This window comes from Orbicella franksi, unplaced genomic scaffold (genome assembly GCF_964199315.1).
Source record: "Orbicella franksi unplaced genomic scaffold, jaOrbFran1.1 SCAFFOLD_84, whole genome shotgun sequence".
NCBI lineage: Eukaryota > Metazoa > Cnidaria > Anthozoa > Scleractinia > Merulinidae > Orbicella > Orbicella franksi.
The window spans coordinates 1-15870 of record NW_027670399.1 but is presented as its reverse complement, the minus strand read 5'-3'; the positions used below and the strand labels follow the sequence as shown (position 1 = coordinate 15870).

Here is a 15870-nt window from a genome sequence, read left to right as displayed (position 1 = left end):
CGGTCTTTTCCTCAACCTAAAGAAAACTGAGTATGTTTTATTTGGAACTCGGCAAAGGCTAGTCAGATCTGAATCTCATAGTCCGCTTTGCATGGAAGGAAAGGAAGTCAACCAAGTAAAGTCGTTCAAGTACCTAGGAGTCTTGCTAGACGAGTGTTTATCTTTCAACGATCACATAAGCTATTTAAGGTCAAAAGTTGCTAGCAGACTTGGCCTCCTGTCACGATTACGAGGTTGTTTAACCACGGAAGCAGCAAATAAGATCTATTTGTCCACGGTGCTACCGATATTAAGCTATTGTGATACGTGCTTTTGCCCTCTGGGAAGCACTAACAGAAAGACTCTTGAACGCCTGCAACGACGAGCTGCGAAAATCGTATACGGTTTTAAACCTGACATAGCCACGGAAACAATACTCGAGAACCTACGCTGGCCCTCTCTTACAAAAACCATGGAAAAGCACTGTGCACTGTTAGTTAACAAGTGCTTGGTCGGAGAAGTTCCTCTATACTTTAAAGACTATTTCCTGTTACGCTGCCAGAGCGACAACCAACATGTTTTTAACAGATGCACTAGATCGTCAATCACTGACATTATACTTCCTAAATTTCATTTAGATGTCGCTAAAAAGTCTTTTTATTATCATGGTGCATGCACATTTAATAGCCTTCCAACGAACATAAAGATTTTGCCACCTAAGGAACGTTTCAAGGCTATCTCCGATTTTTTTTCTTAGGTTATTTTTTAGAACATTTTCAATTCTATATCCAATTTTTATGAGAATGCTATTACCTTTTTAAGCTTTTAAATTTTTTAAACATTTCAGCGTATCTTTTAAAGTAGTTAGTTTTTTTTTATAGATATATATTATTTATACATGCTCTTTTTATTTTACGTTATACAGGGCCCCCGTTGATACCAGTCCTGCGACTGAAGGGGTCACCCTGTTTAAATATTGATTATTATTATTATTATTATTATTATTATTTTCCACTTTTTGGTACTTTTCTGAAACCTCTCAGACCAGGCTGCTGCTTTACCTGTTTTACCTGTTTAGTACGTGTGTTTTATATTGTCATTTCCGTTTTCTACTTTCTTGCTACTTTTCTCAAACCCGTTTCAGGGCGAGACTCTCGAGACTGTCACCCAGGCCACACTCTGTCTTTTTACGGCACAACCGCAGCTAGCAGACCAGGTACGTGGAAAACGACGAATTAGAAGTGGTATTGGGAATTTTCGTCTATAACCACATTCTAAACAACTTATTTTTTTCCGATTCAACCCTCAAGCAAGCATGCGCCATGTTGAAATATCGTGAACAAAACTGCTCAGTGTACGGGGCTGGGGTGGGGAACGTGTCTGCTTGCTCTTGCCTAGTCTCCTGGATGGCAACTCAAGAAAAACGTTAAGTGACTTCTCAGAAATAACACGATCTCGGGCAGGGCTAGAGGTTTGAAACGGTAGTCTTGGCTAGATCAACTTTTATTTTCTCCAGATGTAATCACCACTTAATTGAGTATACAGACGTGAGAATTAAGGAATTGGTCACCAGTTAGCAGAACGTTTGTGTTCACATTGCGGCATAAAGCGAATGTTAAGAGTATCTGTGCTCTATTCCCAGGTCCCAGGCCTAGGCCACATTCCAAATTTAGTAAAAGAGCATGGGTTCTACAAACAATGCAGTCGTGAAATCCGCTGTGCAAGTGGTTCACTTGCTCTCGGCTAACGAGGTAAGACACACCATTAGGGGATGGAGTTTAATCCAGACCTCACAAAGGAAATTTAGTTATGCAACGATATTTTAAAACAACGTCGCTTTTTTGCGATGTACATAATTGCATGCAGGGAACGTCACATTTCACCCATGTAGAAATAAACTAAGGCCCCATCCACATTGCCGGAGAAATTTAAAACGCAGCTTTATTTGTAAATGGATATGTAAGACTAAAAGATTCATATATATCACGAACCACGAACGTAGAAAATGTAGTGTAAATTTTTTCGATGCGTCGAGTCAAGGTTGTTTGTGTCCGCGTCACTTGAAAAAGCGTAATTTGGCCCTTTTCAAGAGAGAAATATTGTCAGTATTCTGAAAAAAGTTTACCTTGAAAAAGTTATGTTGTATTAAATAGTCAAATCAGATTATTGAAAGAGCGATTAATTTTTAAAAAGGGGATGTCATCTGTGGAAAAATAAGAAAGCCATTTAAATTACATTTTTGCATTTCTTATATAGTGGAACTAAGATTTTGATTTATTCGTTGTATGATTTCTCTCGCTCGGAAACGGCCCTTTTCAGATCTGTGTTCGAAGCATGGCGCAGGTCAGCGACTGTATCAGTCACATGATCAAGGGAATGGAAGCGAGGCCAGATGTCGTGGGTGTGGCATGTGAAGCACTTCACAGAATGTTTGACAAGAATCACACAGAGCTTGTAGCACAGGTAAATAAGAAGTGATATTTACCTTGAATTGTGTAGTAAACCTCGAGACTAACATGTTTGATGATTAATCCTCTTTCCGTTTGTGCTGTGTATGTGGTTTTGACTTTTAAGTTTTTGGATGAAACCCTAGTGTGGGCATTAAATGAAAGTTATTGAGCAGTACTTTCATGTGGTGCTGTTTACTATGCTGTACAAGGTGGTACTAACTTTAAAGTTTCTGGATGAAACCCTAGCGTGTGACCATTCAAATGAAAGCTATTGAGCAGTACTTTCATCTGGCACTGTGTATTATGCTGTACAAGGTGGTTCTAACTTTTAAGTCTGTGGGTGAAACCCTGGTGTGTGACCATTCAAATGAAATGAGCAGTACTTTCCTCTGGTACTGTTTATTATGCTGTACAAGGATGAAACCCTAGTGTGGGACCATTCAACTGAAAGCTATTGAGTGATACTTTTATCTGATACTGTTTATCATACCGCACGAAGCTCTTCTAACTTTTGAGTTTGTGGGCGAAGCCTTACTGTGCCACCACCGAAATGAAAGCTATTGAGCTGTACGTTTATGATATACTGTGTATTATTAGAAGATTTGTTTACATCACCCTTTTGTGTGACTATTCAAGAGATCTTAACTTCCTTCCTTTTATCTCTTTAGGCTCTTTCGTTCGAATTAGTTCAGTACCTTCTGAACCTCCTAAACGGAGCTCTAAAAACTGTGGAAAACCCCGCCGCAACCAAAGCACCAATAGTCAAGGCTGTGTTTCGTTTTGTGTTTCGTTTTGTGTTCCATTTATACAGTTCGTCTTCTTTTCCTTTAGGTATTCCGTTTAGCGTTTTTCTGCTGTGCCTCCTTGTCTTTTCTGTGCGTTCCTTGGGTTTGCCTCACCAGGGCCGTAGCCAAAACAAAAAATTATGACTGAGGCAAAGTCCATGGTTTAATTCTTTTCCTTGGCATTTACCAGTGTTTCAATTTCCCCTTTCAACAGAGAAACAACAAAAACGAGAAAAAAAAATGACTGAGGCAAGTGCCTTGGTTTGCCTCATACTGACTAGTCTACGGAACTGCTTACATCACCCTTCCGTTTAACAAGAGGTTCCCCGATCGAGGATAGTCTAAGTTACATTGTACTGCATTCCTTAAAACCAGAGAGCTTTCAGTTTGTTGTCACCTGTGGAAACTGATTGTTTAAGAGCTGGCTCGAAGTTCGTCAAAAATACTCCGCCACGCGTAGTATTTTCAACTCTCTCCTTGGTGTTTTGAAATGTGGTCAAGCACGGTCTTTCTTGCTTGATAGTATTCCATCACGTTCAAGAATTCAACTAGCGGAGAAGTTTTACTTAGCTCTCAGCCACTGGAAACAAGTTCTGACTGGTCCTTCCGTTCAGTGTCGTTATGAAACACCAACACCTGCGACAAGAATTTACTTCAAGCAAACCTTGCAAGTACGTGCTTCGGAGAAGATGGTTTTGACGTCTTGCCAAAGCATGAACTGTACTCAAAACCAATGTGTTTTGTGCAGCGGTAACTTGGTCTTTTTCTTGTTCAAACGTCCTCTGTGAATCTTGATCCTCTCTTGAGCCAATCAAATCGTCTCCAAAGCGAGTTTCCCCGTGGCCAAACCCCTGTAGGCTAAGACTAGGGGCGAAAATATCACGTGACACAAACACGACATTATGGCCGAGTGAGTGTGGGGTCGAGATAACAAAGATGGCGGAAGACACGTGCAAGAGGGAACAAACTTTTTTGAGTGTAATACTCTAGTAAACTAAACAGGCTTTTTCCCGGGGCTGTTACACACAAGAAAATGTAAACCTCTCGTTGAGAAATAACCGAAATGTTGAAGGCTTGTACGTGGAAAGACTGGACACAGAGAGGACATCAAGCGAGATAACTTGGCTGAACGAAGTTAAACAAAACTACAAGCCAAGATTGGATCAGATGAAGAGCAGAACATCACCAGATAAAGATAAGATAAGGAGTAAATGAATGGTAGTACAGGACGACAACTGAATATCTGGCACCATAGAGCAGGTATGTTTATTAATGATTTTCATGAAGTAATTAGCATGAATAATCAGTCTCTCCACTGTCAAGGTATACATGTGTAAAAAAACATTTGAAAATTACCAGTCAGTGTAAAATGAAGACTGCAGACTGCAGACCAGGAGGGGTAAAATGTGTGGTTCCAGAATATAACCATCCTCCACCCCCCCTCCTTAGAGGGTTTTTTTCCAGATAGACCCCTCACCCCCAGGATTTTCTGTTTTGAAGGGGCTTCACGGTACTCCACCCACCCCCTAGAATTTTGGTGTTTTGTGGTTTTACGCTTTGGGCCCCACAGCTGTTGGGAGTTCCATATCCACAAATAACAAGACGCGAGTCATTTATTTTGATCTCTTAGGCACTGTAACAAAATTTAGCCACAGCTGTTCATGGTAAAGATCAAGGTTGTGAGATATATTTTTCCTAGAAATGACCGTGGAAAATACTAGACGCCCTTACAGACCTGTCCCTTTATGTCACGCTGAAGTGTTTGAACTACTGGTAACAACTTACTTAGAAAGGATGGCATACATGTAACAGCAAACCTTTTCTTCGTTCAATTGAAAGAAGTTTTCAATCACGAATCAAGGAAAGTACTCAACATTTTTAAAGGAGAGCTTAAAAGCTCTTTCAAATAAACCAGTCTAAGTTTTAATTTATGCATAGTTTAAAGAACATAAACTTTGAACGGTACATGTACACTGTACCTCGATATTACCCACATTCAGGCTTTTCGTCAAGATTTAAAAAGTGGGTGTCCCAAAAGTGCTATAGGGCCTGCTCAAATGAACAATCTATAAGGCAACATGTGAAAAATAAAGCGATTTTCTTTAATAAGAGGCCATCCACAGGATGCCTGGACACCCATCTTGCTAAAAGCCTGCCCATATTAATAACCATGTTGTTGTTGCAGGTGTAAAATTCAAGACAAGTTTTTGTCCAAAATTGTGAACAGTGCTGTTGATCTAGCATTTTTAAGGGACCAAGACTTCAGTATTTGCCAAATATCTCTTAAATTTGTCTTTCGGCAAAGGACTACATCAATAAAGTAATACGCTTTGTTTTTATAATTTGTAAATGATAGTACATTCATTTTACGCCTTATTATTATTTTTTAACTTGTCATATGTGTCATGCGTGAAACACATTAACCATGTTTTCCAGTTCAGTCGTAACTGACAATGGAATGAAATCTTTGCTATGGCTCCAGCAATCATAGCCATCATGCTCAGCTCTGGCACCTTCAAGGTGTCCAGCTCATATTTTTTCCTACTTTTTTGAGCAGATGAATTCCTATTTTCTCCTATTTTTAAAAATGAAACCTATTTTTCCTATTTTTTTTTTTTTTGGCTAATTAAGCATCATGTCTTGCAAAATTGAAAATGGATTAATAGCCTCTGGTGTTTCATAGGCTCGGATGTGGATTTAGCATAAAGCAATGTCATGACTTGGATGTTCTAAATTAGCAAAAATATTAGGGACAGTAACTATTTCTTTGTTCTCTGTTCCTTACTGGATTTCTGTTCATCGCTCTGATTTACTGGTTCCATATTTCTCAATGATTTTCTTTGTTACATATTGTATCGACATGTAGCTGTATCAATATGGTTCATGTGATTATGTTGAAGTCAACAGATAATATTCTGTATAAACCCATTGAAAATACGTTAATTATCCAATAATGGAAGTATAAAGCTGGATTAGTTGGTCTAAGACATTTACTTGCTACTCAGGGTTTCATGCTTCTTCAGAAGCAATCATCAGGCAACTGCTAGAAAAAATGGTTACAGGGAAAGATATTTGAAAAAAAAAACAGAACAATATGTAAAAAGGGTGGTACGTGGCGCATCAAGTGAGATGCTATGGCTAATAAGGTGATGATATTTTTCAGCAAAAAATTCCTAGAATGTCTACAGCAAGATATTGCCTCATTTCTGTTGTTTAGGGTTGACACTTTGGGTTTACATAAAATGAAATATTTCTCCTACAAACTCAAATTACATTTCTTTATAGTGTTTGAATAAGATCTGCTCTCCTTCATCTTAGGCCATTTAATGTTGTACTCAACGTTCTGGTCCTTCAGGCTCCATATAATGCTCACTAAGCTCAGTTGCACTTCTCTATGTTTCGTTTCGAAATGAGCATCATATATGATTTCTATATCTTTGTCATTAAGTCTGATGTGTCTCTAGTTAAACTATTGAGCACTCTAATAGCTGATGAGGATTTCAACCTGCTATTTGGTTAATTATCCAATGTATGTCCTCATGCTGAACTCTTGCTCACTTGTGTGATCATATTTGAACCTGGAAGATGCTCATGTGAGGAAGTTGATGTTCATCAAATAAAAGAAAACCAAATTAAGGGTGAACTGTCTTGTTAAAGTCAAATTAAGGGTGAGCTGTTGTTTTATGTCAAGTCAAGAGGGAAGTGTCGTTTTAAAACTTCTCTTAGGATTTGTGTTTGCTATTGTGTGCTGGGTTGATGTTGAAGTTTTGAAAAGACAGCGTAGTTTCTGAACAAGTTGAAGCCGGGGTAGTTCAGTTACAGTTAAAATCAGGGAATTTGGATTGATGAATTCAGTGTAGTATCACTAGTCTTGTTTCTAGGAAAACAGGATATTCAAATGTCAATTTCACAACTGATTGACTTGAAGAAAAACCAGAAAAGACTGGATGCTAGCGTCATGGCTCTGGAAGCGCTTAGAAACGTCATCAAAAACAACTCAGGTATAAACTGCGCAAGCGTTACGTTGACGTGTCACGCCGTGTGTTGCTTGGGAGACGATTGTGTGACAGGCCAAAAGTGTGTTTGTAGTTGTTTTGCCTGTTTAATGCATTGTGGCGAGTGTCAGAGCAATAGCAGCAAAATATGGATGATACTCATCAGATCACAAAACTCAACTTTCCTCATGAAACTGACCTTCCCCAAAACCTCAACCTCAACAAACCTTTCCTTTTTCCGCTTGCTTAATATGTATCGTGCGTTGCTATTTTCAGATGACTGGGACAATGAACTTGCGTTTTCACAAATTCCTTCATGTCTCCGATTCGATATGACAGATGTGTCTACCTTGAATTCATTTATTTCAGTCATTTATTGCTGTGAACTGATGCCCCTGTTAAAGGGGCTCAGTCATGGTATTTTGAGTTATTTTGGCCACATACGAAATTACCTTTGAATGGTAGGAAACCTGAAAATAACAGTTTTGTAAGAAAGAAAAACACCAAAGAGATAATGATAAACCATAACGGAACAAGGATGGCTAAGGATGGAGAAGATTAACACGGATTACAAATGACGAATTTGAAAAATTGACGCTAATCTTTTCAATATGCGCAAACCGTGACTGAGCTCCTTTAAAATAGCCATTGTCGTTATCTCCCTGGTAATTAACCCATTTTACGTCATGAAAATCTAATTTCTGTGACTTGTCTCTCTGTTGACAGGCACTGAAGCTCAGTGTATAGGACATTTTAAGCTGATTTTCTCCTTACTAAGGATGACTAAAGCAACAAAACTTCAGAAGTTTGCTCTTGAGGTAAGACGAAGTGCTTTGAACAATGTCTGGATTAACCTCTTAAAGTTCAATCTCAACATAAATTTTCTCCCCAATTGTCTTTGTACACTCCTTATAGTTTTAGTTGGGAGAGGTTTGTGGTGTATCAACCCTTGTCAGCGTAAAAATAAATTTCTTAGTCTATAGTACTAGTACGGAGAATCTTTAATGTGTCACGATCAGTTCCTCTCGCTGGTTCTCATTCATTTCTTATGTTACTAAACATCAACACAGTTTTTCTTTGGGTGTTCAATTTCTTTATTCTCATCACTTGTCTTCTTAACAGTGTATTGATAATGTAAGGGGAAATGACTCTTATCACTGTATTGCAGGTCATCTCAAGCACGACAGCAAACAAGAACTGTGTAACGAGTATAGCTGACTCTGACATCCTCGGCTTTTTGTTCCTAACATTACACACGCTTCCATCAGGTGGGTCGTCTACAGTACCCCTTACCCTCCCCACCACAGGATCCGTTTTTGCGTCTCTGTTACGTCTTTTCCACTCTAACCCGAGAGATTTTGATTATGCTGTTGCCTGCCTGCCTTCAGTTTTGTATTTTTTCGATGAGGTTTTTTGGTTATCTTGTCTGTCCTTCAGTTTTGAGCATGAGTAATCTCAAACTACAGAAAACATAAGAAGTGAAAAACATTTGTATACAGGAAAAATTGATACTTCCATTAACTTGTAATCCTGGGTTAGCGTTAACCGGCTTTCGAACAACTCGGCTCTGGCATGTTAAGAGAAAGTTTCAAATCATGTGCTTGTTTCCTTCCCAGAAAAGTGCAAAAATAGTTCTCATTCATAACCTATGTGGTATTGTTTTTCATGACAGATCGTCTGTTGGCAGTTGATACAATGCACGCACTTTGTTCCAACACTAAAATCGTCAAGGAAACGATGCATAAAGGTAAATACCACAAACTAAAACGTCAATGTTGACGGGGATTAGCATATTACTTACGTCACGAATTTTATTTAAGGCAAGAGGGAGGGGGTGGTGGTGGCGCAGTGGTCTGCTATGTTAGACTTCAGAGCGAGTGGTTAGACTCTGCTTAGAGTCGTAGTATTGTGCGCTTGGACAAGGCTCTTTGCTCCTAACCTAGAAGTATAAACCAGTTAGGGCAACTTGTCAAAATGCCGATATCCCATCAAAGGGAGTGATAGGTTGGGGTGGGATGGGTGTGGCAATACCGTCTCTTATCCTCTTTATGCTGAAGAAACAGCTTTGCGCAAAAATTCAGTAGAGTGACTGTTTGGAGGCTAATCGTAACCCTGCTCGTCGCTTCTTCGATTTCTTGGACCCGAGACAGATTCTAACCTGGTGTATTTTTCAGGCGGTCTGATCTATCTTCTGGACCTTTATGCAAATGGCACAAACCCAGTGGTCCGCGAGAGATCAGCCGAGCTGTTTTCCAAGATGATGTCAGATAAGCTCATTGGACCCAATTGGACGCTATTTTGTTTTGGAAAGATTACTTGACGAACTAAAACATGTGTCAGGGTTGCCACAGCTCAGGAGATGGCCAGGGGAAAAAATTATTCAAGGTCAAGAAGAAGTAAGGGAATTTTATTTTGAGTCAGGGAGAATTGACATTTTGAAGAAAAGTCGGGGATATTTGAAAGAATTTTAACATGACTCTGCTGATTTAATACCATTGAAGGCTGGAAGAAATATTCAGTGTGATCTCAACGATGTTTCTCCTCAATCAAGAAATTGTTTTGAAAACTTGCCAGTCTCGATGAATGGGTGGAAAGGAAGGCTGTTAGGGGAGGCTAGAAACTCTTCTGTCTGTGACATTTTGTATTTATTTGCTCAGGGAAATATTATTTTTATCAGGGAAAACTCGGGGATTTTGAAAAGTTATGTCTGTGGCAATCATGTGTGTGGCTAATAGGTTATGTATGTGGTGTCTATACCGGATCTGTTTTTGATTTGTTTGTTTGTTTTTTTCGGTATAGCAAACCAGGAGAATCCTGAACGGATATGGAACACTGAAGCCAGAGAAAAAATCTGCACAGTGGTGAAACAGCTTAAAGACAAGTGAGTTTATTAATGCTAGTCCATGTTCCATGATTCTTAGTGTTTGGAAATGTGGTCAAACACAGTCTTTCGTGTCTGATATACTGATTAAAATCAGTTGGTTAATGCCCTTAAAAAGTCGAATAATTGTTCCTGTTAATATTTCGTTATGTAAACCTGCGGCCAGTGCCGTCTTAAGCGAAGATGATCATGACGAAACTAGTTGTCTCCGGTCTTAGATGTGCATCTCTTGTACAGACACCATTTTGAACCGCCATCTTCCCCTCAACATGTCATTACGTTTAGAATTACGTCCTGACTAGCAGTAAAGATTGCGTTACGTGAGTAGGCCAAGAAGCTGCTGTTACACAGGAAAATGTGCTGATCGCGTTTCTTTTTCCTGTCGTTATAGGCATTACCAGGTGCAGAAAGACAGCCCAGACATTCAATGGAAGGTAAGACATTATTTCGTGACTTCCCTGTCCTCTTTTGTGAAAATATTTAGTAGGCAGATGAAATTTAAATACTTTGAAGGAGGTTTGTAGAAAAAGAGATGTGTACTTAAAAACAGGTGGAGAAATTCGTCTGGCAAAGAGTGCATTTAATGATATTTGTACTCTAAGAGAATTTGGAAAACAAACAGCCTTTGTTATTGAGAAATTGATGTGAAACGTGTTGTGTTTTTGTTTTCAGCTTCCTGAAGACTTTGAAGTTATGTTTGACGAAGCTGCTGGGGAAATAACAATTGGTGGAATTTATCTTCGGCTCTTTATTCAGCAGCCAGCTTGGGTATGTTCTTAAAAAAGAAAAAGAAAAAAACAACAAAGAAAAAAAAAAAGTTTCTTTAAACGGCGTTGGTTTTGTTATAGTTGTTGCAAAAGTGAGGCTAAGGTTTTCTCAGAGCCGAACCCATTAAGCCAATCAGAACTCAAAGCAAACAAAAAAAAACATAACTCGTCAAAAGAGCGGGAAAACACGTAATCAGGGTTAAGCGCGGGAAAACATATAACCAGTGCCAAGCGCTAGAAAGCTCGTAACTGATGGCGAGGGAGAAAAAGCAATTTGAGAAAAGAGGGGGAAAGGTCGCATGAACGAAATTTGCAACACCAGTTATTACGGTGGCAAAACGTACAAATAGCTAGCCGTAACTTGGAGGAAAATGTGGGGAAAAAATGCTTGATAGAAATCGTGGTCAGTGCAGATTTTGCATCCGAGTGGACTAGAACGGAAGATTCTGGCCAAGGTCAATAAACCATTGACTTTGAAGTCATTATATAGCTCAGTAAAGCTACAGTAAAACAAAACTCAATAGTATAGCTTTGAAAGTGGGTTCTTTTTATTTTGTCTTCTCAGGTTCTTCGGAAGCCGAAGGAGTTCCTTATAGCTTTGCTACAGAAGTTTGTTGAACTGCTAACAAAATCCTCCTCTGATGTAAGTTTTGTTTTATTTTTAAGGGGTTTACGTTTTGATACTTGTTTGTTATACTGTCATTTTCGTTTTCCACTTTTTGGTACTTTTCTGAAACCTCTCAGACCAGGCTGCTGCTTTACCTGTTTTACCTGTTTAGTACGTGTGTTTTATATTGTCATTTCCGTTTTCTACTTTCTTGCTACTTTTCTCAAACCCGTTTCAGGGCGAGACTCTCGAGACTGTCACCCAGGCCACACTCTGTCTTTTTACGGCACAACCGCAGCTAGCAGACCAGGTACGTGGAAAACGACGAATTAGAAGTGGTATTGGGAATTTTCGTCTATAACCACATTCTAAACAACTTATTTTTTTCCGATTCAACCCTCAAGCAAGCATGCGCCATGTTGAAATATCGTGAACAAAACTGCTCAGTGTACGGAGCTGGGGTGGGGAACATGTCTGCTTGCTCTTGCCTAGTCTCCTGGATGGCAACTCAAGAAAAACGTTAAGTGACTTCTCAGAAATAACACGATCTCGGGCAGGGCTAGAGGTTTGAAACGGTAGTCTTGGCTAGATCAACTTTTATTTTCTCCAGATGTAATCACCACTTAATTGAGTATACAGACGTGAGAATTAAGGAATTGGTCACCAGTTAGCAGAACGTTTGTGTTCACATTGCGGCATAAAGCGAATGTTAAGAGTATCTGTGCTCTATTCCCAGGTCCCAGGCCTAGGCCACATTCCAAATTTAGTAAAAGAGCATGGGTTCTACAAACAATGCAGTCGTGAAATCCGCTGTGCAAGTGGTTCACTTGCTCTCGGCTAACGAGGTAAGACACACCATTAGGGGATGGAGTTTAATCCAGACCTCACAAAGGAAATTTAGTTATGCAACGATATTTTAAAACAACGTCGCTTTTTTGCGATGTACATAATTGCATGCAGGGAACGTCACATTTCACCCATGTAGAAATAAACTAAGGCCCCATCCACATTGCCGGAGAAATTTAAAACGCAGCTTTATTTGTAAATGGATATGTAAGACTAAAAGATTCATATATATCACGAACCACGAACGTAGAAAATGTAGTGTAAATTTTTTCGATGCGTCGAGTCAAGGTTGTTTGTGTCCGCGTCACTTGAAAAAGCGTAATTTGGCCCTTTTCAAGAGAGAAATATTGTCAGTATTCTGAAAAAAGTTTACCTTGAAAAAGCTATGTTGTATTAAATAGTCAAATCAGATTATTGAAAGAGCGATTAATTTTTAAAAAGGGGATGTCATCTGTGGAAAAATAAGAAAGCCATTTAAATTACATTTTTGCATTTCTTATATAGTGGAACTAAGATTTTGATTTATTCGTTGTATGATTTCTCTCGCTCGGAAACGGCCCTTTTCAGATCTGTGTTCGAAGCATGGCGCAGGTCAGCGACTGTATCAGTCACATGATCAAGGGAATGGAAGCGAGGCCAGATGTCGTGGGTGTGGCATGTGAAGCACTTCACAGAATGTTTGACAAGAATCACACAGAGCTTGTAGCACAGGTAAATAAGAAGTGATATTTACCTTGAATTGTGTAGTAAACCTCGAGACTAACATGTTTGATGATTAATCCTCTTTCCGTTTGTGCTGTGTATGTGGTTTTGACTTTTAAGTTTTTGGATGAAACCCTAGTGTGGGCATTAAATGAAAGTTATTGAGCAGTACTTTCATGTGGTGCTGTTTACTATGCTGTACAAGGTGGTACTAACTTTAAAGTTTCTGGATGAAACCCTAGCGTGTGACCATTCAAATGAAAGCTATTGAGCAGTACTTTCATCTGGCACTGTGTATTATGCTGTACAAGGTGGTTCTAACTTTTAAGTCTGTGGGTGAAACCCTGGTGTGTGACCATTCAAATGAAATGAGCAGTACTTTCCTCTGGTACTGTTTATTATGCTGTACAAGGATGAAACCCTAGTGTGGGACCATTCAACTGAAAGCTATTGAGTGATACTTTTATCTGATACTGTTTATCATACCGCACGAAGCTCTTCTAACTTTTGAGTTTGTGGGCGAAGCCTTACTGTGCCACCACCGAAATGAAAGCTATTGAGCTGTACGTTTATGATATACTGTGTATTATTAGAAGATTTGTTTACATCACCCTTTTGTGTGACTATTCAAGAGATCTTAACTTCCTTCCTTTCATCTCTTTAGGCTCTTTCGTTCGAATTAGTTCAGTACCTTCTGAACCTCCTAAACGGAGCTCTAAAAACTGTGGAAAACCCCGCCGCAACCAAAGCACAAATAGTCAAGGCTCTGAAGGCGATGATAAGAGATCTCACACACGGCGAGGAGGTAAAGAAAACACAGTGACATCTCATTATTGAATAGAAAGCGGATCATAACATTAAACTCCGGACAATTCTCAAATCTGATTCCGTCTCTAACCGGACACCAACATTTATGGAGCTTGTGTAAAAAACTGGGCTTTGTTTGGGCTAAAAATAAATTCCTGCCAAACAAGGCGCCTGAACAGCGAGGTTGTAATGTAGCTCAGCTTGAAAACCGAATTATTTTACCGCTGCAGATTGGCAAATTCAACACTTTACTGGCTGTAAAAATGGTAGAAATCATCGATTTAAGTTGGAATTTTCTACATAATCGGGTTGATTAAGTTTGTGTCTCAATATATCTTTGTTACAGATAAACAAGATTCTAGAGGCCTCTTCTGTGTGGGCCTCGTACAGAGACCAGAAACACGACCTGTTTATCTCGGAGAAACCCGCCGCTGGTTACCTGACAGGCGGGACTGGTGTGGCCGGTTACCTGACAATGGGCGCTGGCAATCCGAGCACCATGTCCAGCGTGCCCCCTCCGGTGGAAACAGATCACCCAGTTGAGAACAACAGTTGATCTCTGTGTGGTACATGATAGCGCTAAGAAATATCTTGTCAGGCTGTGTTGATTCGAATGTGATATGAGTTGTTTTGCACTGCTCGACCATTTTCTGCAGTTTCAAGTCAACATAGAATTTTTTTAAATAGAATCCATCTATTTATCATGGTAGTACATAAGAGAATTGAGATTAGCTCTTAAAGCCCTAGTTTCAACTTGTAAATTCTCCGTAATTTCTTATAAGAGAAGTTGTGAGAATGAAGATGTGTCAGTCCTTTAAGCCCTGCTGTCGGCACTCAAGTTCTCCTTACTCAGTTGAATTTGCATGTTCATTATGGAACTACTTGGGAGAGTTTGTTTGAATATCGGAATGGATTATCCATTCCTTGATTCTTTCGGCCCTTTATGATTGGTTATTTATTGATATGTTAAGGAGAAATTCTATCTTATCATTAGTGAGGCTTCAAGGTTAATGGGGTTGTGACTGGTCGCACTTGAAACATATGTTAAAATAGCTTTTTATAGCGTGGCGTGACAAGAACGTGACGCATGCTGCGTGACAAATAGAACTAAGAATATTGTACTTTCGCTGATCTTCAGTCCCCTACAATTACGTCACGCTTGTTTCAACACAGCCTTTTAAAAGAGACAGCGATGAATTGTTCGTCAATGAACAAAGTATTTCTGCAGAAGGTTATCACTCTTGCTGATAGCCGCGCTGTTAAATTGAAATTTAGTTGCCAAGTTGATGGTAAAATATGGTGTCTTTTTCTGTTATTTGTATTGAAACAGTACAGCAAAATATCGAACAATTTTGATCAGGTCATATTTAAGGCAATTTTTAATGAAGGTAGTGGAAAGTATTTGTCATGGTTAGAGAGTTGATTTAGAATGAAAAGATGCTCTAGAATATCGCAACCAGCTTTCGTCGCTTAAGTAGAAATGACCCTGTTCTTTTTGCATAGCCTTGTGGAAACATTCAAGAACGTTTTGATTGCGATTCCGATTTATATAATCTTTGGAATTGTCTCGAAGTTCGCCTCGTGCTTGTATCGTACATTGTAAAGGCGTTGGCCAAATGTTACTTCTTAAACATTTTACTTTCGCGAGTAAGCTGAACGATTCAGAATGCTCATTTAACGCTGATTGCATGCTAGGTTGAGTTTACCCCTGTTGTTAGAGAAAAAAAAAACGCATTTAGCTGCAATTCATTTTTTCTTCCACCAATTTCAGAGTACCGAGAAAATTATGTTAGGTAATAGAAAACAAAAAAATTAACGTCAGAGGACGTAGATCTTAAACGATATTGGCTGCCTAGCCTTCCACATTTCAATTGTGGCCTTGTGGTAGTTTCTGATTTTTAGGGTTTAAAGTTCAAAATGTATTGTGAAAGGTATCTAAACGTTATGAGAGAGGCATTTTCTTTCTTTTTTTTTTTACGCAAACGTAGTACTTCCCGTTAACAATCAATCAGCAGAATTATGTCACTGGTGCAAAGAACAGAAAAAATATT

General features: G+C 39.1%; 2 protein-coding genes across 3 annotated transcripts; both read left to right on the top strand.

Moving 5' to 3' along the window:
* The first annotated feature begins 998 nt into the window (after positions 1-998).
* Positions 999-8662, top strand: LOC145471368 (uncharacterized). Its single transcript, XM_081454846.1, has 7 exons — positions 999-1195; positions 1622-1730; positions 2299-2442; positions 3098-3260; positions 7096-7215; positions 7936-8027; positions 8378-8662. The coding sequence occupies exons 2-7, from the start codon at positions 1662-1664 to the stop codon at positions 8660-8662; spliced, it is 873 nt and encodes a 290-aa protein (XP_081310972.1). The 5' UTR covers positions 999-1195; positions 1622-1661.
* A 1015-nt stretch (positions 8663-9677) lies between these two features.
* On the top strand, positions 9678-15864 carry LOC145471364 (dnaJ homolog subfamily C member 13-like). 2 transcript variants are annotated; one of them, XM_081454839.1, is made up of 7 exons: positions 9678-10090; positions 10482-10524; positions 10763-10858; positions 11423-11500; positions 11703-11774; positions 12201-12309; positions 12878-13656. In XM_081454839.1, the coding sequence occupies exons 1-6, from the start codon at positions 9948-9950 to the stop codon at positions 12303-12305; spliced, it is 537 nt and encodes a 178-aa protein (XP_081310965.1). In that variant the 5' UTR covers positions 9678-9947; the 3' UTR covers positions 12306-12309; positions 12878-13656. The 2 variants fall into 2 exon arrangements, with proteins under 2 accessions (XP_081310965.1, XP_081310964.1); XM_081454838.1 differs by lacking the exons at positions 9678-10090; positions 10482-10524; positions 10763-10858; positions 11423-11500 and adding exons at positions 13677-13817; positions 14166-15864 and having other exon boundaries at positions 11507-11774; positions 12878-13021.
* Positions 15865-15870: the final 6 nt, after the last annotated feature.